Source organism: Sciurus carolinensis, chromosome 8, assembly GCF_902686445.1.
Source record: "Sciurus carolinensis chromosome 8, mSciCar1.2, whole genome shotgun sequence".
In the NCBI taxonomy this organism is placed as follows: domain Eukaryota; kingdom Metazoa; phylum Chordata; class Mammalia; order Rodentia; family Sciuridae; genus Sciurus; species Sciurus carolinensis.
This window is the reverse complement of record NC_062220.1, coordinates 3,371,829-3,395,368: the sequence shown is the minus strand read 5'-3', so window position 1 is coordinate 3,395,368 and position 23,540 is coordinate 3,371,829. Positions and strand designations below refer to the sequence as shown.

The 23,540-nt window shown below is 53.2% G+C and overlaps 1 protein-coding gene across 7 annotated transcripts in view; it reads left to right on the top strand.

The window, feature by feature from the left end:
• Dpp6 (dipeptidyl peptidase like 6) overlaps positions 1–23,540 on the top strand; it is an 872,193-nt gene that overhangs the window by 684,905 nt on the left and 163,748 nt on the right. For all 7 annotated transcript variants that reach the window (XM_047560556.1, XM_047560558.1, XM_047560555.1 and 4 more), the window contains exon 7: positions 6,654–6,735. In XM_047560556.1, the coding sequence (XP_047416512.1) occupies positions 6,654–6,735 (82 nt within the window). The remainder of the gene's footprint in view (positions 1–6,653; positions 6,736–23,540) is intronic.

Genomic DNA, 23,540 nt, shown 5'->3' with positions numbered 1-23,540 from the left:
CCAGTCACAGGGAGACAAGGACTGTGTGTTCTGTGTCACACGTGGAAGCCGAGAAACGAAATCAGACAACCTGAATGCGGAACAGTGATCACTAGAGGTTGGGAAGCAGGTAGAAGGCTGGGTGAAGAGCGGTGGGATTTGATCAGTGCACACGCCACATGAGTGAAAATACCCACTCAGACCCGCTAGTGTATACAGCCAGCACAGGATGACTGACAGTAAGCGGCAAGCCAGTACAGCCCACCCTGCTGGAGACCCCGCGTGTGCATTCCGCTCGGGTGGAGTGGGAGGGGAGGCCAGAAGGAGCAGCAGGCTTCGCGGCACTTTTTCTAATCTGTACCGAGAGGTTGTTCTTTGTCTTGTACGACCGGGATCTTTCTCTAGCCTCTCTCCTGTTCTTGATTTGTTTCAGTGACGCCTATTATGCAGAAGGAAATTAAAAGACCTATATTATTATAAAGATTTGTCATTCAATAAATCTGAGAAAACTCCGAGTCAGAGGACGGGTGGGGACTGGGGTGGGTGGACGGATGGGGACGCCTGTCCGATGGGGGTTTGGGTGTTGCGTTTCTCTGCTCTGTACGTGGGTGAGAGAATAGGCTTGGGAAGGGGAGCAGCCAGGAGGGACACAGGCCCAGGGACCAGGAGTCAAGTCCCAGCGGTAGAAGCTGCTCCAGGGCCTGGACGCCACCCCTCAGGGAGGGCAGCCTCTGGCAAGACCAGTCGTGGCACTCCCAGAACGGGCAGGACTGCGGCCACACGGGAGGCCACGCTTGGAGGCCGGGCCCGGAAGCCCTGCTCCACCATGCTGCATGGCAGATGCACCCCTACCCGGGGAGCTCCAGGCAGAGCCAGCCCCGCGGGAACCAGGCCCTGTGAGGGATCGGAGTCAGGACTGCTCCCGTCCTTCCGAGCTCCCCCTGTGGAGGATTGGGGGCCCAGGACGGGAAGGAGGTGCGTGCAAACCATATTTCATTCAGAATTTCTGTAAAAACTGTTTTTTCAAAATAAAGCCTATTAACTTGTGATGATAAAGATTTCCTCAGAAGCCTAGTGGTAAGGAAAGGTCACGAGGGCTCTCCTGGAGCCGGGAGGCCCTGGCTCGGACACAGAGGGGCCAGGAGGAGGGACCTGCACCACAGGGTGGGAAGGAGCAGAGCGGGGCCTGGGCAGCAGGGTCCACGGGAAGCCCCCTGGGCCGCAGAGTTTTGAAGTCACCGGGTGGCAAGCAGGCCGGGGTTGCAGGCCTCCAGGCAGACGCAGCCACTGCAAAGGGAGAGGGAAGAAGTGGTGATGGCACTCGGAGCCTCGGACTCCTATACACAGCCACCTGGGCCCAACACAGGGGCCAGAGCAGAGCCTGCCTAGGAACCACCTGGGCCCAACACAGGGGCCAGAGCAGAGCCTGCCTAGGAACCACCTGGGCCCAACCCTGGGCAGAGCAGAGCCTGCCTAGGAACCACCTGGGCCCAACCCTGGGGGCAGAGCAGAGCCTGCCTAGGAACCACCTGGGCCCAACCCTGGGCAGAGCAGAGCCTGCCTAGGAACCCACCTGGGCCCAACCCTGGGCAGAGCAGAGCCTGCCTAGGAACCCACCTGGGCCCAACACAGGGGCCAGAGCAGAGCCTTCCTAGGAACCACCTGGGCCCAACACAGGGGCCAGAGCAGAGCCTGCCTAGGAACCACCTGGGCCCAACACAGGGGCCAGAGCAGAGCCTGTCTAGGAACCACCTGGGCCCAACCCTGGGGGCAGAGCAGAGCCTGCCTAGGAATCCACCTGGGCCCAACCCTGGGCAGAGCAGAGCCTGCCTAGGAACCCACCTGGGCCCAACACAGGGGCCAGAGCAGAGCCTGCCTAGGAACCACCTGGGCCCAACCCTGGGGGCAGAGCAGAGCCTGCCTAGGAACCACCTGGGCCCAACCCTGGGGGCAGAGCAGAGCCTGCCTAGGAACCCACCTGGGCCCAACACAGGGGCCAGAGCAGAGCCTGCCTAGGAACCACCTGGGCCCAACACAGGGGCCAGAGCAGAGCCTGCCTAGGAACCCACCTGGGCCCAACACAGGGGCCAGAGTAGAGCCTTCCTAGGAACCACCTGGACCCAACACAGGGGCCAGAGTAGAGCCTGTCTAGGAACCACCTGGGCCCAACGCTGGGGGCAGAGCAGAGCCTGCCTAGGAAGCCCCCTGGGACAAGCGCCCGCCCTCTGACTGGGAGGACTGCTGCCATTCTTTCTGAAGGCCCGAGCTGTGCCTTCTGCCTGCCCCAGGTGCACACCCCATTTAGAAGAAGAGCAGGGTTAGAGAGGAGAGGAGATCGGCACTGTCACCAGAAGAACAGCAGACCTGGGCGGCTGTCAAGATGGGTGGGCACCTGCACGCAGGTCAGACATCTCCTGAGCTCCTGCTCTGCCCTCTTCAGGGGTCAGGTGTGGACATGCAGGAGGCAGAGTCAGCATAAGGCCAAGTGGGCATCTGCAAGGCGGGGCAGGGAGAGCTGCCACGGGACACTGTCTGTGGGAGATGGACACCAGGGACCACAGACCGCAGAGAGTCTCACTGGAGAAGGGCCACCACGGAGGGCTACCTGCAGCCTCTTGTGACTTGAAAGCAAAATCATCAGGCCGGGCACCACCCAATGCCCAAGTGAAAATATAGCTTTTACTTCCTAGAAGCAAATGCACGGGATGTGAAGGGCCACCACCGGGTCCCTCCACCCCTGGACACTGTTGAATTCAACAAAGCGAACTTGTCCTTATACCTGAAAAGTTATCAGGACATTTTTTTGGTGGAGGGTGGGTACCAGGGATTGAACTCAGGCACTCGACCACTGAGCCACATCCCAGCCCTGTTTTGTATTTTATTTGGAGACAGATCTCACTGAGTTGCTTAGCGCCTCACTGTTGCTGAGGCTGCTTTGAACCCACAATCCTCCTGCCTCAGTTCCCGAGCCGCTGGGATCACAGGTGCGCAGCGCCACGCCCAGCTGTCAGAACTTCTAAAGAACTTACTGTAGATAATCGTTGCAGTTACATTTTGTTAGTTTTCAACCAGTTGGTCCTGTAGAGCAACTAACTAGCAAGGGCACATATGCCTGTGTGTGTTGTACTGTGGTCAAATTAATTATCTGGTGGTTTTTCAGTGAAAACACTGGTGTTTATGGAATATGTGCAGGTGAGCTACCTGTCTTCACATGCAGCATATTTTTGAGTCCAACCTTGTGAGGCAAACTCTGTTCTTCCCAATTTTATACATGAGGAATCAAACTTGGATTCAGTTACTGCATCGCCCAGAGCCCTGTGCTAGTTAGTGGCAGAACTCAGAATTAAATTCACAGCTTCTTGGACTTCAGCTCCCTGCGAGGGGCGCGCGTGTTTCCTGGAGGGCAGATTGCCGCTCTGCTAGCAGTCGCTGCCCTCCAGCATGTCCGAGTCATTTGCTTAGCGTACAGAGGTGGAGGGGTCGAGGGATTCCCCAGCCGGCAGAGGTGAGAGGCTGTGAGAGTTTGTGAGTTGGTATGCGTCATGTCTCCCATGGTCGCCGTATTCTGGGGAGAAAGGTGGCTCTCTTATCCAGGGAGGCAGCTGAGGCCTAAAGGCTTGCTGAGACATGGTCAGCATGCGGTGACTGGGGGCGGAACACCACCCGTGACCTCCAGTCTGGTCCCCACTGCTGCTCAGGCTGAGGAGGGAGTAGAGGTGGACGAGCGGGGACGCCTGCCCCTGTGGTGTGTGGCCTGGTGCTCCTGCAGCCCCCCGAGGCACTCTGTGCACTCGGAGATGCCCGGTTGGCTAGGGGGGAACCCAGGCTTGTTCTATTAAAGGTGAGCTGCCCCGAGTTGTTCCTGAGCACCGGAGCATCGTGGACGCCCCTGGAGAACCGAGTCTGACAGAGTGGGTCAGCCCCCGCCGGCTGCAGAGTTAACCACTGCATCCTGCCTTCTCTGCCCTCTGAGCCAGGACAGTCCCGCGGAAGCCCAGGCCCAGGGCTGGCTCGGGCTGGCTCTGCACCTTTGCTGAGAGCCGCCCTCGCCCTTCCAGGTTGCCTGTGGTTGCTGATTCAGAGGCAGGTATCCTGTGCCAAGGCTGTGCCCGAGGTGGAGGAAGCACTTTGCCACTTCTGATACCAGGGCACAGGGTGTCGCGAGGGAAATGACCTAATTTTCACCCTTTTCCATAACGATGTTTAGAGCCAACGAGATAGAAGTAATCTTTAACTTTTGGTTTTGGATGACTTTAGGCTTTAGTTCAAGTTGCACGTGCTGGGTGAGGAAATCCTTCTGTTCCGCATGCCGCCTCCCCAGCCTCAGAGCAGGCCCACAGCAGCCCTCAGGCCAGCCTCACGCCTCCCGGAGACCTCTCCCTTCGCGGGCCCCCACGGCCCCTAGGCCACCCCTTCTCCATCTCTCCTGGTCCTTCATGGCCTCACGGCTTTTGAAGAGAACTGGTTACTTCTCTGTTTGGGTTTTTTCAGGTGTTTTCTTGAGAATGGAGTGAGGCCGTGTGTCTGGGTAGCGATTCTCTGTCCTTCCCGCTGCATCCTATGACAGCGGCTCTCGCTCCTGACGACTTGATCACACGGTCGCTCCTGACGACTTGATCACACGGTCACTCCTGCTTTGCAGTTGCCAATTGTCGTAGGGAAGGTGCTTTGAGACTGTGAAGCCTCTAATCTGAACCTCCACGGGGGTCTCGCCTGCAACCCCTGGGCCTCGGTGGCATCAGCGGGAGGGACTGGGTTTCCAGCTCTCCCTCCGCGCTCACCACCTTGGTGGAGGAAGGGTGCTCTCCTGCCCAGCGCACTTGACCACTTCCTCACACTGGTGTGGACGCACGATGTCTACTCTGAGGTTAGTCATTTCATTGATCCAGTTGTAGCGTCGACTTTTGGGAAGTCCTGTAGGTTAGCATCTGTGTTCTTTCAACGAGCTCCCATCTCTTTTGGAGGGCTTCCTTATTTTCTGACCCCACAAGATGTCCCAGACGCATCCTGGACTTCGCTGCCTTCAAGCGCACCTGCCCAGAGGCCTGCTTCCTTGTGGACGCCGGTGTTTAGGGACCCAGGTCTGGCCTTCGCTGTGCTGGTGACTCAGGGCATCGCTGCTTCTAGGCCTCTCGGGCAGAGCAGGGACAGGCATGTGCTGTTAACCCAGGGACATGTGCATGTCGAATCCAGCCGTACATGCATTAAAAACCGTCGGGCACTTGGATACCTCCCCCTCCCGCCAGCTTCACCTGGTGGGTCCCCACCTCCCCAGGTCTTCCTCACGCAGTGAGAGCTGCCACTGTGGCTCCCGTGCACTCACGCATTTGCATATTGAGTCCCAACCTGCGAGAGGCACTTCTTCGCTTGCTTGGGAAGATTTATTTGTGGATCGTTTTGTCTGCAGCGTCCTGGTGTCCCGCCAAGTCAGGGTGACCGCAGCCCTTTGGTGCAGTTTGGCAGGAGCGCGTCCCTGCCGTGGGTCCCGACGTCATTGCTGGTCTCTCTGGGGCCTCTGTGGAGAGGATGTGAGGCGCTATTTTGGTCTAAGACTTGCTGTCTTACTAAACGTATCCCCGCCCCTGATCCTGCCTCTCCCTTCTATCCTGGTGCCACGCCCCCGCAGGTGACCGCCTCTGGATCCTCTTGCCCTGTGCAGGTTATGTCCTGGTGTGAGAGCAGGTGCATTCCTGTGTGACCCCCTCCTGGAAGTCTGTCTGCATCAGGCTACAGAACACCGCGTCCTTCCTGCAGCCCCGCCGTCATTGGGTCTTGTTTTTAGACCGGCACGCAGTGATGTCTGTCTTTCTGGGGCGTGGTGTGCCATCTTGACGGCACGCACTGAGAAGGTCACCGTCACTCACGCGGTGCAACATTAGCGGTCACTCAGCAACTGAGATGCACAGTTACCAGCCACAGCCACCTGCAGGGCCAGAGGTTCCCAGGCCACTCCTCTGTCTAAGCAAGACTCCATGCTCTGGTCCCCTTCTCACCCCTCCCCTCCAGCCTCTGCGCTGTGCCGTCCTCCCCTCCAGCCTCTGCGCTGTGCCGTCCTCCCCACTCCTTAGTGCCCTTTGGTGGAAGAGAGGAGGATGCAGCCTAGCTCATCTAAACGCATACCGTTTCCGGTGTTTGTAGTCGCAGTAAGGAGGGGGACCCTGACTGCACGCGTGTTCTTGTGCTGGTGGGGGCCTGTCTTCCAGGATGTGTCTTTCTCCCTCTTCCTCTCCTCTCTCTCCCTTCCTCTCCATCCCTCCCTCTCCCTCTCTGGAGAGTTCTATCTACAGAATGCCCTCTGTCCCGAGGCTGCTGGTTTTAGGGAGTTAGAATGATCTGGCATCATGCTTAGGAAGAATGCGCCCCAGGAGAGCCCGAGGTGACAGTGTAGGTGGGGATTGAAATGTCGACTTTGACCATTCTGGATATTTAAAAACTTGATCTGTAGACATGTCTGCATGTTTTCTATGGGTGAATATTCAGCATCCGGGTTGAAGAACGGTGGCCCTATTCACCACTGCGTGAAGATGGGGCAGGACATCCTATTTGTAACACAGAGGAAAGCTCTGGAATTGGTGCAGTGGAAGGGGAAGAGAAGAGCCGGAGGATGAAATCAAAGCATCTTCCATTCTTGGTTCCCACCATCTTGCTTTGTTTCTGTCTGTCTGTGTTTTCAGAGATCCTCAGAGTCTGGACCCACCGGAAGTGAGCAACGCAAAGCTTCAGTATGCAGGATGGGGCCCCAAAGGCCAGCAGCTGGTAAGAGCGTCGCGCGCAGCAGCACGTTTTGATGGTCAGGAGGTTCTTGCTATCCAGGCCCAGCCGCCCGCTGCACTTGGTGGCGTGTGGAGTGTGTGTGCATGTGAGTGTGCGTGTGAGGGAGTTGGGCTTTGGATTGGTGCTCCGGGCTGTGTGAGTGTGTGAGATGGACACTCAGAGCTGGAACAGCCTAGGTTACCGTACCCGACCCCTTCCAGGGGCGCCCACCCTGCCAGTACCCGTACCCAAGGCTCCAGGTGTGCCATGAACTCAAAAGTTGGGGCTCCTGAGGAGGGAGGCGTGAGGACCGTGGCCAGCTGGAGGGCTGGCTGTTCTCCTGGGACTCTCCTCCCAGGCAGTTCTGGTCGGTGTGCCGAGGCCCAGCCCCGCAGCCCAGCTCCACCTCAGGGATTCCCACTCAGACTGGCAAAGCTGATGCTTCAGAGTCTGCAACTGGCAAGGATGGCGTGGGGAACGGCCCAGCAGCGGTGCTGCGAGCAGGGTCCAGGCCTGGACAGGCCTCTCGCTGCCTGTGGGCCGCCTGCCGGGCTGCAGCCTGAAGTCAGTAGCCGCAGGTTAGGTGGAGGATGTGATGACCGGATCCCTGGGTGACTCTCCACCAGGCGTGTCTGCGACCCTGTCCAGCTGCTTGGCAGGAGCTGCCCCCTCGCCCTTCCGGGGGCCCTCTGCCCTCTGCCCTCTGCCCTCGGGCCAGGCCACTCGGCGGCACTCAGGTCAGCAGTTTCCTTCTTCAAGCTCCTCCTGAAATACCCCAGGAAGGACCATGTCTGGAGGCTGGCGTGGGCGGCCCTGCAAGCTCTGGGCTGCTCGGTGGGTGGGAAGATCTTCCCCACAGCACACGCGTGCTATTGCAGTAGCTTGTCATTCTGCGTCTTGAGCTGGTTCAGAGGAATAGGAACGCCCGGGCACCAGAGCCGCTCTGCCCACAGAGCCCTGATGCCACACGCTTGCCAGGCAGGGGTTCCCAAAGGCACCCTTAGCTGATGGAATGGGACCACGGCAGGAGGAGGGGAAGAACCGAGGGCCGACTCTGGAAGCGGCCAGATCCACCGACTCGGGCATGAGGAGAAGCCAAGGGCATTGACTCCTTGGAAACACCCTCGTGGGTGGGCAGCTTAGGAGGTCCGAGTGCTCCCGGCTCATGTGACTGTGCAGTTGGTGCTACAGCTCTGAAGGTCGGCGATGGAAGAGGTGCCAGTGCCGTCTAATCACCTGTAGAAGTGGCCACGAGAGCCCTCCCACCTCCACTGCCGCATCCACAGCCCGGGGCACTCAGCTTGCTGCCCACCAGTCACACCCAGGAGTGGAGAAGAGAACCTTACCAAGTAGCCATCGCCCACCTCTGAACAGTCCCGCAGAAGGGATGTCATCCCCTGACCTGTCAGGGACTCCACCTGCCACACCTGCCACCTCTCCTCACTGCCACTGCTCGGCACCAACTTGTCGACCTACGTGCACACTCTGCACCTGGAGCAGACGCTAGAGCAACTGAGACCCCAGGGACCTGCCTGCTGGCAAGAGCGTGCGATGTAAAGGAGAACAGGCCCACGGCGCAAAGGAGGGTTGTGTGTGTGTGTGCATGTGTGTGCAAAAGGAAGAGTAATACATGAGCGTGCACATGTGTGCAAAAGGAGGGGTTGTGTGTGTGCACGTGTGTGTGCAAAAGGAGTTATACATGTGCGTGCGCACAGGTATGCAAAAGGAGGGGCTATGTGCATGTGCATGCATGTGTGCAAAAGGAGGGGTTGTGTGTGTGTGCACATGTGTGTGCATACTCCAGAGCCAAGTGCTGGAGGAAGACGAAGCCATGCTGCTTCCCAGGTCAGCCCTTCCCCACCTTCGGCCTCTGCCAGCTCCTGGACAGTTGATGTCACACTCATGTCGTGCTCCTTGGGGACACGGGTGCAGAGAAGTGATCATGGAAGTTGTGTTTGATCTCTAAAACTGGCCACAGAACAAAGTGGGTGCTGACTTCCCTGAGAAAGCTTCCCCACACCCCACCCACACATGCTGTCAGCAGCCCTCTGTGGGTCCGTCTCCTGCCGTCGTTGGTCCCAGGCGCTGTCCTGTGGCATGTGGACACCCCTCTCTTGTTGGTCATTCAGTCCTTTTCACCTTTGTCCTTTGGCGTGCCCAGTCCTGTGCCTGAGCTCACTAAATATCTGTTGAGGTAAAAACAAATGTGTGATGCACTGGCTAATTAATTAGCATGTTGCCTAAACCAAGTAGGCATAAAATAATTGGAAAGAGGTAAGTAGAATTTATGACATCTGCCAGGACAGCCCTAATGGGGAGGGAGATTTCCCTTCCTTTCCACTCCTAGGAAGCCAGTGTCACTAAGTACCAAGTGCTGACATTTGGATTGAGTACCAAAGGCACTAACTGGCTGGTGGAATTTTGAGTTTTTAATCTTACGTGGCCTCTGGGGTTTTAATGAGGCCTCCTCATGCTGAATTTAAGGGGCAGCGGAACCGATTCCGAGCGTACCCTGTGTATCGGAGCAGGGGTCTGAGATTTGCTCTACACAGGGGCAGGTGGCAGGGGGTCCAGGCTTTGCAGGCCCGATGGCCTCTCCCACCACCACGCCTTTCTGCTGTCCTACACAATTGCAGACAGGGACTGCGGGAGCAAGCAGGCAGGCTTTGTCCCAACAGCCTGTCGACAGGCACAGTGGCCCGGGGCCATGGTTCACTGACCCACCGAGCCTTAGATCAGCTTCTCTCAAGCGTTCTCAACTGGGAAGGCCTGACTCCAGGGCCACTGCCCTGATGTAGGAACACCGAGCCCTCTGTCTGCCGACGACATTTGCAATTGAGAGCGAGCCTGCCAAACACTGATCTCCAAAGCGACAGCAAGCAACAAATCCCTGGTTGCCGTTCTATTTTGAAAAGTCAATATTGCTCCCCAAAGTCCATTGCTCTAATGATAATGAGCCAGACCCGAGTGAGTACTTCTCCTCAGGGAGCAGAGAGCACAGCTGCAGTTAAAGCTCCAGGAGGCTTTCGGAGCCACAGTCTTCTGCAGAGTGAGCAGCTTCCGCCTTTGGCCTGTGAGTCACTGGGAGCCAGCTAGGGGCATGCTCTTCTGGTCTCTCTAGGCAGTGCCCCATCTGCGGCTCACACCCTTGGGGTGAGCTTGGTCCAGCCTTCAGGTCGTGTCATCTCGGGGAGTCCTCCTGTGAGGCTTGTGCCTCGTAGAGGACAGGAGTCACCAGAGTGCAGAGGCCTCTGTGGGCCAGAGTCTGGCTCTGCCTCCAGGGGTCTGTGGTTGCAGTTGTTCACACTGGCAACCAGGGGGTTTCTGAAACTTTTGCTAAGGGCCAGAAGGTGACACTGTCTGCTGAACCTAGAAAGAGGAGCGTGGACTTGTCCAGATTAAATAGTGTAAAATGGGAAAATGGGTGCTGAATCGCTCAGCCAGCGTCTTTCCCTGGCTGCGCCTCCTCCCTCAGCAGCTCTGGGCACACACAAAGCCTGACGTTCAGAGCACAGACTCTTTCTCCACACTGCGTCTCCCTTCCTTGTCTCCTCTTTGTGACCTGCCTGAGCTGAGGACTGGGTTCCTTGGCCCTGAGCTCAAGGAGTCCTGTGTGCCGTGCATGCCTACGTGGGCCATCCCTGCTCCCTGCAACGGGACTCCATCCTGCACACGACATAGTGCTCCACATCCTCGTGTCTCTTCTACTGGAGACAGTTAGTAAAAGCAGACAGACCTGCAGGGCAGGAGCAGGGGCCTCCTCTGTTCTTGGGATGCGTGGAGTGAAGCCTTGGGGGCTCCCCTGCGGCCCCTGCAGTGTGCAAGCTGGGACATGTGACTTTGCCACATGGTATTTTTTCCTTTGGAAATAAGAACGATGGAAATTTTTGCAGAGAAGGCTGCACAGTGTGGCCAGCATTCGGAATTCAAGGCTGGGTCTGCTGGACACGCAGAGACTCAGAGATGAAGAGAACGGTGTCTCTCTCTGGCTGGCTACCTGACGTTGATAAACGAGCAGCTTTGGGAAACACACTTAATAAGTCCTTTGGGAAAATCTCAGCTGCTCAGAAAGAGAAAAAGAAGAGCAAGGAACGTAGGTGCCCAGGAGCCCTGGCATCTCCTGAGGGGTAGCAGGCCCTTAGCAGCCGAGGTGGGGTGAGCGAGGGAAGCTGCCTGCGTGTGATCTCCCAGGCCATGGAAGGCTGCAGTGTCCTAAGACCGGAGCGGACAGGTGAGCATTGTTTGCCCAAGCCAGAGGCCGCACACCGGCTGCATGAAGAACTGCCTGCTTATACGGCTGTTTAGACCCTGGAACCGTCTTTCCAGGAAGATCATGGATCCCAGGAGCTGGGAGTCAGCAGTGAAACCCTGTGTCTGTAAGTAGCTCAGATGCAGCTCTCTTGACCAGGCCTGAGCCGGGCGCACTGGGTGCCCACACATTCCCCAGCACCCGCAGCCCCCTGGAATGACAGGGCTGGTCACCCCAGCACCCACAGCCCCCTGGAATGACAGGGCGGGTCACCCCAGCACCCACAGCCCCCTGGAATGACAGGGCGGGTCAGCCAGCTCCGTGAAGCCCCCTGGAATGACAGGGCGGGTCACCCCAGCACCCACAGCCCCCTGGAATGACAGGGCTGGTCACCCCAGCACCCGCAGCCCCCTGGAATGACAGGGCTGGTCACCCCAGCACCCGCAGCCCCCTGGAATGACAGGGCTGGTCACCCCAGCACCCACAGCCCCCTGGAATGACAGGGCTGGTCACCCCAGCACCCACAGCCCCCTGGAATGACAGGGCTGGTCACCCCAGCACCCACAGCCCCCTGGAATGACAGGGCTGGTCACCCCAGCACCCGCAGCCCCCTGGAATGACAGGGCTGGTCACCCCAGCACCCGAAGCCCCCTGGAATGACAGGGTTGGTCACCCCAGCACCCACAGCCCCCTGGAATGACAGGGCTGGTCACCACAGCACCAGCAGCCCCCTGGAATGACAGGGCTGGTCACCCCAGCACCCACAGCCCCCTGGAATGACAGGGCTGGTCACCCCAGCACCCACAGCCCCCTGGAATGACAGGGCTGGTCACCCCAGCACCCGCAGCCCCCTGGAATGACAGGGCTGGTCACCACAGCACCAGCAGCCCCCTGGAATGACAGGGCTGGTCACCACAGCACCCGCAGCCCCCTGGAATGACAGGGCGGGTCAGCCAGCTCCGTGAAGCCCCCTGGAATGACAGGGCTGGTCACCCCAGCACCCACCGCCCCCTGGAATGACAGGGCTGGTCACCACAGCACCAGCAGCCCCCTGGAATGACAGGGCGGGTCACCCCAGCACCCACAGCCCCCTGGAATGACAGGGCGGGTCAGCCAGCTCCGTGAAGCCCGCAGGCCGTCCCTGCAGCTCGCTTTTCTGTCTCACTTTCTCCCACCCATCTGTCCCCTGTCTTGAACACTCGCACCTCTGGAGCAGGCAGCTGCCCTCCCTCCCATGGCCCGGCTCTCTCAGGGTCACCCTCGGAGTGGCCCTAGCCCTTCTGCCCGCCATCTCCATGCTCTCTGAAGCCGAGGTGGCCTGTCCACGGGCCCTGGGAGATGGGAACTGGCTGTGTGACGCTCTTGTGTTTCACCCAGACCCTTGGACCCTTGAGTCCTAAGGAAATGATGCCCAGCAGCAAAGCTGTCCATTGGCCACCCAGGGGCCCTTGGTCCCTTCCTGCTTGCTGGAAGCTCTCCCCTCAGACAGGTCAGTTCACTGGCCCTGAGGGCCAGCCTCTCTGTTGCTAACCAGGTCACCTGAGGCGCAGGCGGCTCCGCAGCACACGTCTGTCCTGTCGGGCCTGCATTCTGGCCCATCTTCTCCCTTGGTGATGGTTCTGCCTCCCCAGATCTGTAACCAGGCAGCTGCAGCTAATGCCACTCTCTGTTGTGAGGAGACTAAACAAAGAACAGTTATTTTTCTTGCTGTCGTGTCCCGGGCTGGGAGAGCAGCGCCAGGCCTCACCCACTGCAGCCTCAGGGAGACTTGGAGCCCACCCGTCGCCCTCTGACTTGTTTTCTGAGTCCGTGGGAGATTCAGAAAGATCCAAGCTGCAGGGCTTTTGCACTCACGCTGGGCCACCTTGTGGCGTTCGGGTATCGACTTGAAAGAGGTTTTTTTTAAAAAAGTTATGAAATCCTTGTTACCAAACTGTCGTTAGCTCAGCATTCTCGACACTAGATGGACAGATTGTTCTTGAAGCATCACCTGATTCCTCATGTGGAATGGAAGAGTAAAGACCCAAGCAGAAAATGCAAGAGTGTCCTGCGCCCCTCAGGTGTGGCTGGGCCTGGGAGGGCACCACAGTCCAGGGCCACCAGGAAGCACAGCAGAAGAACCCAGTGCACAGGACCACCATGTCTGCACTGACCAGCAGGTGGAAGAGGTCAAGTGCAGCTGGGCGCCAGAGGGTGGGAGCCGGGGACCGCCTGGACTTGGAATCTAGGGGACCTGTGGGATCCGTCAGCACCTCGGGTTGCCTCCTGGCTCAGACACTGACAGCTCTGATCTCGAGTCATAGAAGGAGAAAAGCTGTGGCTTTCAGGGTGGTTGTTATTACATAAGCTTCAGAGTCCAAAGGGCCAGATGCAGGTCTTGGTTCTGGCCTGTCTGACTGCCCGGCCCTGGTTGAGGGCCGATCTCTCAAAGCCTGTTTCCTCGACGGCGAGGTGGGGATGAGAAGACCCCATCCTGGGTCTGAGGGAGAACATCTCAACCTGTGCTGGCTCTGTTGCTGTGGCTGTTGTGACTCGGACCCGCCAGGATAGAGAGAATGAGAAGAAACGTAAGCGGGTTCTGAGTGTCCGCTGGCAGGGGACCTGGGCTGCACTTCAGGTCAGGGAATGCGGGAGAGAAGACAGATGCCTCCGTGGGCATCGGAGGGCTCCATGACACACTGGCCCAGTTGTCCCTCAAGATCCCAGAGTGCCCTGTGGCCTTTCTCTTCTCCACCTCTAGGGAGTGAGGGGTGTTGTGGAGACAATGCCTTTGGCATGGGTTCCTGGCGTCCCTAGCCCCCCACAAGGTTGCCAGGGTCCATGCCTTGAGGAAGGCTACCAGGTGCAGCGACCCTGCCTGAGGCCAACTGCGGTCATCCCTCAGATGCAGTGTCTTACACAAAAGCCCATGTCCTCTGCTCCCTGAACCCAGCCTCCCTTGAGCCAGGTCACCCGGCCCAGGCAGCCTCTGCGGTCAGCAGTCCTTTGGTGGTGGCCACTGGGGAGCCAAGAAGCAGGACAAGCCTGCTCCATGTGCAGCCTTCCTCAAGGGCACCATTGCTCAGACTGACCTGCAGCTGGGGACAGAGGGGCAGGAAGTGTTTTGCCAGTGTTGACAAATCCAGCCAGGGGAGAAAGATCTATCTTTCCAGCAAGAAGAGAGTATTTAATGAAATGTCCTGGACATGCAGAGGACCAGACTCAAGTGTCGGCCATTAATGACTTATAAAGGCCTCTAATCAATTTGGGTTAATTTGGTATTCATTGTAAAAACATTTGTCACGGGCACTGAAGTCCATGACAGTAGCCAAGAAATTAATATCCAGGATGGAAATCGCCTTACGTGTCCTCAGATAATGGATGGAGACAGTTTGGTGAGGGATTTACTAGCTCCACCAAGGGTCCCTTTTAGAGTCAGCGCAATATGTCATGCTGCAGGGCTCCGCAGCTAAATCACTCTAATACTCCCTTGCACTCAAGTAAATAAGCCGCGTTTTGGTCATTAACCCGAATGGACATGGTAGAACAGCAGTGACCAGAGGATCAGTTTAAGCACCGAGAGTCAGGAAATGGCTGTGGAAGCTCCTTCCTGCTGCCAATGGTCTCTCTGAAGATGCAAGGATTTCAGAAGACAAAGTCGTAACGGTGGTGACGTGGCTGAGTGTTTTGACTCTGCTCCTATGTGTGAAGAGGGAGAGTTCAGAGAACATGGATTTGGGACTCACCTAACACGGTGTGGAAATATGCCTGGGGAGCCATCAAGACACGCCTGTGCTCAGCCCAGCAATCACTTTCCAAGAGAAGCCGAAGTTATAGAAAAGCGTATTCGTCACACCATGTTGATGATAATTTTAAAAAACTGGACTTACCCCGACTGTTTAAAGGAGAGCGATTGGGTAAACCATGGTGCGTCTGCGGGAGAAGTTACGACCAGAAGAGACAGCCTACAGGATGGGAGGAGCAAACTATACCTCTGGTCAGGGAATAAATCCAAAACATCTAAGGAACTCAATAGCAAAAAAACAAAGAATCTGTTTTTAAATGGGCAATAGATCTAAATAGGCATGTTTCAAAAGAAGACATACAAACAGCCAATGACTGGCTGAAAAATGCTCAATGTCACTGATAAAATCAAATCCACAAGGAGATATCACCTCACTGCAGTGTTGCCAAAGACAGAAAGTAGCCAAGTGTTGTGAGGATGTGGAGAAAAGGGAATCCCTACATACTGTCAGTAGGAATGTAAATTAGTGCAGCCCTTGTGGAAAACGGCATGGAGGTTCATGGGAAATTGAAGACAGCTATCATAAAACCAGCAGTCCCACTACTGGGCATGCATCCAAAGGAAGTAAAATCAATGCATTGAAGAGACATCTACACTTCCACGTTCACTGTAGCAGTATACAAAACAGCCAGGAAACTAACCTAAGTGTGCTTCAGTGGATGCATAGATAAAGAAAATGTGGCATATACACACAGCAGAATACTATTCATCTGTGAAAAAGAGTGAAATCCCATCATTTGTGACATCATGGGTGGAACCAGAAGACATTATTTTAAGTGAAATCAGCCAGGCACAGAAAAATAAGGACTGTAAAATCTCACACATCAGTAGAAGCTAAAAAGGTTGATGTCATAGAAGGTGAGAGTGAAGTATTGTTTCCAGAGGCTGGGAGAGCAGGGGGAGGGAGGGCTGGGGAGAAGGTGGCCAGCAGGTCCAGGCAGATCCGAGGAGTGAGGCTGGTGCACTGAGTGACTGTGGATAGGGCATCCAAGAAGCCAGGAGAAATGACTTGGCATAGATTCACCCCAAAGAAATGACCAGTGTTGCAGGAGACAGATTCTCACCCTGCTTCCAACACTGCACAATGTAATCAGATAGCAGAACCTCACGAGGGGTGCCCCACGCGCAGTAAACGTGTGTGCATGGACTGAAAAATAAATCTCAAAAATGCCCCTTCAAAACTATGATCAGGAAGACTAGAAGAACCTGGAACACATATCGTCTGATAAATAACACGAGGACTCCAACCGCTCGGTGTCTGCTTGCCTCTGGGAGAGGGTTGGTCAGTACTGCCGTAATCAAAATGGTCACTTCATGGTCAGTAATGTGACGGGCATTGTCCAGCTTCTAATCGTTTCCTGGGTGCAGCAACGTTATGTACCCATTTAAAATGGAAAGGAAGTGGAAAATGTATTGGCAGATGTGAGGTCTGGGAATTCTACTCGGATGGCACCTGCTCGGGTGGCCTTTCGGGGACAGCGAGGTGCTTTCTGCAGGGAACATGCACATGAATGAGCCGGTGTCCACGCTCAGGGCCTTTCATGACTCAGGTTCCTGGACTCTTCCCGGCTCTGCTACAGACCCGTGAGAGGGCTTTTCTGGAACCCAGATTTCTCTCATTAATATAATTTTTAATTAATAATCATAGTTGTATATATTTATGGGGTACAAGGTGACTACGGTCAATAATAATGTATAAATCAAAATAACTAAAAGTGTAATTCAAACATCTTATCTCAAAAAAGTGATAAATGAGCCAGGTAATGGAACTCACTGTTAAGCCTGAGTCAAGCTAAGCAGAAGTGTTTTAGGGCTGGACACAGAGCCCAGCCTGGCTGCCCGTGGTGCTCTGAGAGGGTGAACCTGTTCTCTCCCTCGCCAGAGCTCCCTGGATGTGATTGTGACCTCAGTAGAGTACAGCTTCTTATGAGGAATCAGATTGAGAAGGGAGCCCAACATCAGCCCAGCAGCGTCGGTCAGAGAACTTCAGGATAATCTATCAAAGAGAATTCATAAGCAGGACCAGAGTTCTGCATTAAGGAGGAGTGCATTTATTGATAGGGTCTGAGGCAGCATAGCAAGGCGGTTATAAATTAAAATAGCCCTGCAGACATCTGGGTGGGGAGAGCCATGGTGGCTTATGTAGCTGCAGAGGAAGCAGGTCTGGACACTTAGAAGTTCCCAGGGGTCAGAGGTGGGAGGCGAGCTCTGCTCTCTGCTGCTGATTCTCCTTAGTGCACTTAATGGGCTTTCGTAGATTACTTTATGGAATTCTCTTACTTGGGTGGAGGGAACACCTCTTCATGATAAGTCCTAAAATGTTTCACGGTTGGAAGAAATCAGCCTGCAGGCTGCATCTCCTCGTCTGTGCAGGATGACCGTGGCCTTTTCTTCCACTGGAGTGCTGAAATATTGTCAGTTAATCTTATGCTTCTTTGTTTTATTATTGAACTCTTTCACTTTTGAATAACTTTATTTCCCAGACCAAATGTAAGCTGTTCAAGGACAAAGAATGTTTTTCATTATGTTTTTATCTTCCATGGCCCATTGCTCAGTATTGAGCAGAATATAGGTTCTCAACAAATACTTGTTAAATGAATGATATCCAGGAGGAAAAGTAAAATTAAATGTCAGATTTATGGACATAATGTTCAAAATTCATGGAAATGGGAAAAACTTGATGTCCTAACCTAAAAGATTTAAGATGTAACAATTTGTCTGATGGCTGATTAAGTCAGCTATTCAGATAGAGTGGCTCTGGGTTCTTGAGTCAGACATTTTTCCTAAAATGTTTGCAATGCTACAAAAGAGCTTAAAGACATGAATTCTCACTCTCAAGATTTGATGTTCTGAGCAGAATAAAGGGTCAGAAGTCCTTGGCTTCCATGGGTATTCAAGGGTAAAGCATCCCATTCTGGGCTCAGGCACCATGAGGGACTTTGTTCTTAATGTCCCAGGGACCAGCCGGACCTCATGGGCTGGTGTTACCCATGCATCTCCCAGCGTGGAACTGAGACTGACCCTCCTGAGAGTTACCTCAGACTTTCAGGGTCATTGTCTGGGTTCTTGAACACCACAGAGACAGGTAGGGCACAGAATGGAGGATATTTATCTCACCTAAAACAAAGTGTTTCCTAGAACTTTTGGAGACAGCTCAGCAGGAACCAAGTCGGTGATATGCACAACATTCTCTGCCTCTTCTTCACATTGGCAGCTCAGGACTCCTCCTGTATAGCACCAGAAGAGTCACTTCATACTGGAAAGCAGTGTGCTCCACTTTTTAATAAGACCTCTCTCGATATCACTGTCTCGCTGCCCTCGGACAGCCCAGGAGGCTCATGGGGAATGCGGGTGTCTGCTCTTGCCTGAGCCGAGGCAGATGTGAGCACAGGTTATGGGTGAGCTGAATTCCTGGCAGACCCAGTCTTGTTTCCTCTGAACCAGGTTTACTTTTAGCTATTTCCATTCTAAGGAACAGATAGCAAATGAGTGAGCTGATCTTTCTGTTTGCTCTTCCAGTTGGAAACCTAGTTGTTTAGCCAAGCGGTTTCAGATTTGGCTCTAATAAATTTCTGTCCATGAAGAGTTGGGATTATGTTTTAGTTTCCCCAGCCAGTCCTCATTTAAGTAGTGTGGACTGTGTTTTTGGCAAGCTGAGTGGCTGCCTGCTACCCAGCGCCTCTCTCCTGGCTCAGCTCTCTGCCTCTCCACCCGGGCATCTCAGCAGCCCGGGGCTGAGTCCGCCGAGTCTAGACTCACCATCGCTTCGCCAGCAGCTTCCGTGGCTCTTCTCACAGTCATCACTCCTCAGCACGTGGCGCCACCACCCCTTCCGTTTCCCATGCTGGAGCCCTGGCATCTGGACGTGTCTGCCATCCTCACCCCTGCTTGTCCTAGCTGACCAGTGCAGCAAAGGCTGCCTCTTCACATCAGCATCAGTCCTCCATTCTGCCATCACATCACGCCTAGGTTCCTGCACACCGCCTGCCTCATTTTCCTACCCCAAATCTGTCCCGACTCTAGAACATTCTCCATACAGTCACCTAATGATCTTTTAAAATGCAAATACAATAACACTGATATTCCTGTGTAAATTCCTTTCATTATTTTGCATTGCCTTCAAGGTCATTCCCAGACTCCTTAGCACGCCTTGCAAACCCCCTTCCCTGCTAGGTGTTCTCTGACCTCTTTGACCGACTTCCCTTCCCTGGCTGAGGACCAGCCATATGAGCTACACCCAGTTCCCCGATGTCCCCGACTCCTCCCACCTCAGGGCTTTAGCGCTCGCTGATCCTCCAGTCCAGACGCTCCTAGGTCCTCCTCCCACTCCAACTCCAGCCTCCATGACACTGGGCTCCAGACTTTCCACTGCTGCTCCCATCACTGTGCCATTGCCATTATCACCACCTCGTGATAAGGTCAATTGTGTTTTATCCCAAGGAAACTTCATGCTCCTTAAGAACAGCTACCTTCTCCCACGCAGTAATGCACCCCCAGCTCCCTGTGTGCCCTTGACTGTTAGTAGGCAAGAATAAGCATTCAGAGGCTGAATGAGGCACATCACTTACCTAAGGTGGAACGCCGTCACCTTCCTGATGTAAGCACGAGTCCAAGCTCATCCGTGATATATTTTCTGCATTTTCACCTATTGGAAGTGGGGTGATCATTCATCCTAGATCACAACTTAGGACATGCTGTCCTTAAATCTTCACCTTTGCTGCTCTAATATGGGTCATGATTACCCATGGCATCATGTTCAAGCTCAAGTGCCACTAAATTCCAGTGTCTGTAGATTATAAAAAAGTACTTGTATGTACATGTATTTATTGCATTAAGCTAATTTCCCCACAGCCATACAGTCTCATATTTTTTAATTAGCTGAGAGAAGTGACTGTTTATTAGAAATGAAGTCATTCAAATGTCCTCTGAATTCACTGCTCTCCATTTCCTCTAAATCTAATCACCAGAGGACAGTTTGTGATGGGCCTGCTTAGTGAATGCTGTCTTCTACATTCTTGTGTCTTATTGTGTTACATGACTGGTGGCCTCCTACATTCCCCTGCCTAAAGGCTCAGAATAATAACAGAATCCGTCAGTCAGTCAGCGGGAAAGTAAGTGCACTCTGGGCTGCTGGGGCATACGCAGCAGCTCCCAAGGCACAGAGCCGACATCGCCCCGCGCCCCTGGCGACCACCCCAAACCGTGAATCTCTGTGCTGTGGAGCCAGCCTGCTAAGCAGCGCTCCACCTGCCAGTCCCTCCCTGTCGTAAACAACTTTGCCAATGTGTTCATGATTCCCAACGAGGTGACCGAGTCTGTAAATCCTTTCTTCCAATAACCCTAAAATTTTACTAGCCAAGGTTTCAACAGCCTGCTTCATACTTAGTGAAACAAAAAGCATATGGTGGCAGCTGATCACTCTGCTAATGGCTCTTAAATCAGCCATCTTCAGCTTCTGTAACTGCCCTGCCCTGGCTCTGTGCCCAGAGGTCTGGCTCCCTTGGGCTGAGGGGGGCTGGGCGTCAGGAGCCCCAGGAGCCCCAGGAGCCCCTGCTCTGCACTCACACTCGAGCACCACCGCCATGGGTACCCACAGACCCCAGGGCTCTGGGATATACTTTAGTGAACTTGGAAGCTTTTCAACAACTCCAGTGTTGTGACAGAGCAAAGTGTATGTGAGGTTGTTTTGAGTAGGAAAGTCCATTAACCAGGACCTGTTTTATACAGAATCACCAGGTGTTCAGAGCATCCCGGGAAAACTGCTTCATAGGCAGTTACCCTCACGTCAGCAGCCAGCCTCAGCTGAGCTGTGGTCTGCGCAGGTCCTGGGCAGCCCAGGCTTCCACCCCAAGTTAAGTGCAGGATATTAGAAAACTGTTTTGTTTTCTTTTTCTTCTAACCCTGGGTGAGGAGTCGGGGTCTGTCTTGATAAATTATTTATGCAATATCAATCATTTTAGTGTGATTTTCTTCCATCAAACTGTAGGCAATAAAGTATCCTGAAGTGACAGCCTGTTGCAGCAGAAGCACCGGATTCCAGGCAGTGGGTCCCGCTCTGTGGCTGTGTAGGTCACAAATAAACAGCTGCAACTCTATTCAGGTCTTGCAGTACCTAGTCAGCCTGCTGGGGATCTCATACTGGATGCCGTCTCTTTTGCTCACATTATCTCCATTCAGCAGTGAGGCAACACAAGTTCAGATAACCGATGGATTTGCCCAAGGTCATGGAGTGATGGCATCGTAACTGAAACGGAGTGCCCCTGTCCCAGCCTCTCCCCTTGCACCAAACTAACCTGGGTTCAGGGTCCAGAGTGACTTATCTCAAGACCAAATGAGTTCATGTGTCTGGGAAAGCTCTTTCAAATGCCCTGCAAATTCCATGTTATGACAGTGAATGCTGTTATCTGTACTCAAGGCCACCGGCGAGAACATTTTCTTCTGAGCTAAATGGAAGCAGAGTCTCCTGATGCCCCTTCTGGGCTAGTTAACCTAATACCCTTGTCTTCCTCCTTACTGAGCACCCTAAAACTACATGGAACTCTGACCTAACCAATATTGTCACCAGAAATCCTTGCAGCATGCATAAAAGAGCTGCCTCAGTTCCCAAGCAGACCCCGAATCCCAAACAGGAGGCTGGATTTTCAGTCCAGGATAGTCACATCTGAGGTATGAGCAGAGTCCTTTTAGACAACGGTTGAATGAATACAGCTGTGTGTCTCCTTCCCAGGGGGTGACCTAGACAGTTTCCAAAGTTTTCTCTGTTTTCTGGGGTGTTGTTTGTTTTAGATGCATTTTTATATATAAATGAAGTATTTTAAGAATAAAGATTGACAAACTGAGCACTCCCATGCCCTCCACTTGGCATGAAATGGGAACATTACCAAGCCCTGCAGAGCTGAGCCCCACCCCGTCCACATTCCCTCATCCTCTGAGGGGTTTTCTTTATGCTTGCCTGGTGGTTTATAAAAACAGCCTTCCATGTATTCGTGAATCCCTAGGCAGCATCTCATTTCTATTCTTAACTTGATGTAGCTCTTACCGTGTGGCATGAGCCCTCCTGTTACTGTTTGCACTCAGTCTTGTGTGTGTGTGCAGTTCCTGGCACATGTAGCTGTAGTTCATCACTTTCACAGGTGTGTGCGAGTCCCATACACAGATGTGCCATCACCCTGTGGTGGTCCCTTTGGCGTGTGTCAGGTGCATGTATCCAGCCTCCTGTCTGTGGCTATGCAGGTTATTTCTAGCTCTCATTGTGAATCATTTTTCCGTGTTCTATGCATTTTGCTCTTGTTCCCCAGTGCACCTGAGCAGAAGTGCAGGCAGCTTTCACTGTGCACATAATTGGCTGCTAAGGAGGTCGAGCACCTTTCCGTAGATTCAGGTCCTCCAGGTGTTAACATCTTCTGTGAAGCCCCTGTTCATGTCTTTCAGTGGCTCTTGGGGGAATGTCATTTTCTTATTGATATGGTCCATTTCCACAATTCTTTTTCAGTTATGCCATTTCTAATATCTTCTCTGATTTTACAGCTTATCTTTTTAACTTTCATATAAGTATACTTTGGTTGTAAAATATATTAATTTCAATGGAATTTATCATTTATAGTTTGAATTTTTTATGTCTTCTTAAAGAAACTTCTTCCCAACCTGAGGACATAAAGATATGATTCAATATTATCTTATAATATTTTTGTAATTTCATCTTTCACAATTATGTCTTTAATCTACCAGAAATTGATTTTGGGAGAGGCATGAAGCCTACTTAATATTATTTTCTATAGGAATTACCACACATCCCAAAACTAGTGATTGAAAAAGTTTTCTTTCCTCATTGACCCTCAGAGCTGCTTCTGCTATTTATTAAGTGTTTGGAGGAGGGTGGGTTTTGTTCGAGACTCTGTTTTTTGTCTCCCTGATCTTTTGTCTGTGGAGGCCATTGGATTACATGTTCTTAGCTGTGGTAGCTGCACAGTAGGTGACGTGCTGGCTTCAGACAGTCCCTCACACGCATAGTGCTAGGGAGTGCCTTGGCTGTCTTGGTTCTGGGGTGTGTGTGTGTGTGTGTGTGTGTGTGTGTGTGTGTACATGTACACACAGCTTAGAATAAGTTTGTTTTGTTCTTTTATAAAACTTTGGGAAATGAATATGAGTTGCATTAAATTTATACACAGATTGAGGGACAATTTTATAAGCTTTGACTATTGAACTGCTCAATATATGGCATTGTTCTCAATTTTAAAAAAATGTCTTTCACTAAGGTTTTATGAATTTTTCCATGTTGCTTGCAAATCTTTGGTTTAAATTTATTTTTAGGTATTGTTGTAGTCAGCTTTTTGTCACTGTGACCAAAAGACCTGACAAGAAAAATATAGAGGGGGAAATGTTCATTATGGATTATGGTTCCAGAAGTTCCATCTATGTTTAACCGACTCCATGGGCCTGGGCCCAATTGAGGCAGAGTATCATGGCAGAAGGGCATGGTGGAGGAAAGTAGCTCAGAACATGGCAACTATAAAGGAAAGAGAGAGTTCTCCTCGTCAGGGACTAAACATAAACCCCAAAAACACACCCCCAGTGACCCTCCTCCAGCCACACCTTACCTGCCTAGAGTTACCACTCAGTTAATCCATTCAAGTGGATTAACCCATGTGTTAGTTTGCAGCTATCATAATCTAGTATTTTCAACTCTGAAGATGCTTGTGTTGTGTCACACATGAGCTTTGGGGAACACTTCATATCTAAACCCTAACACTTCCTCCTGACTCCAAAAACTCATGC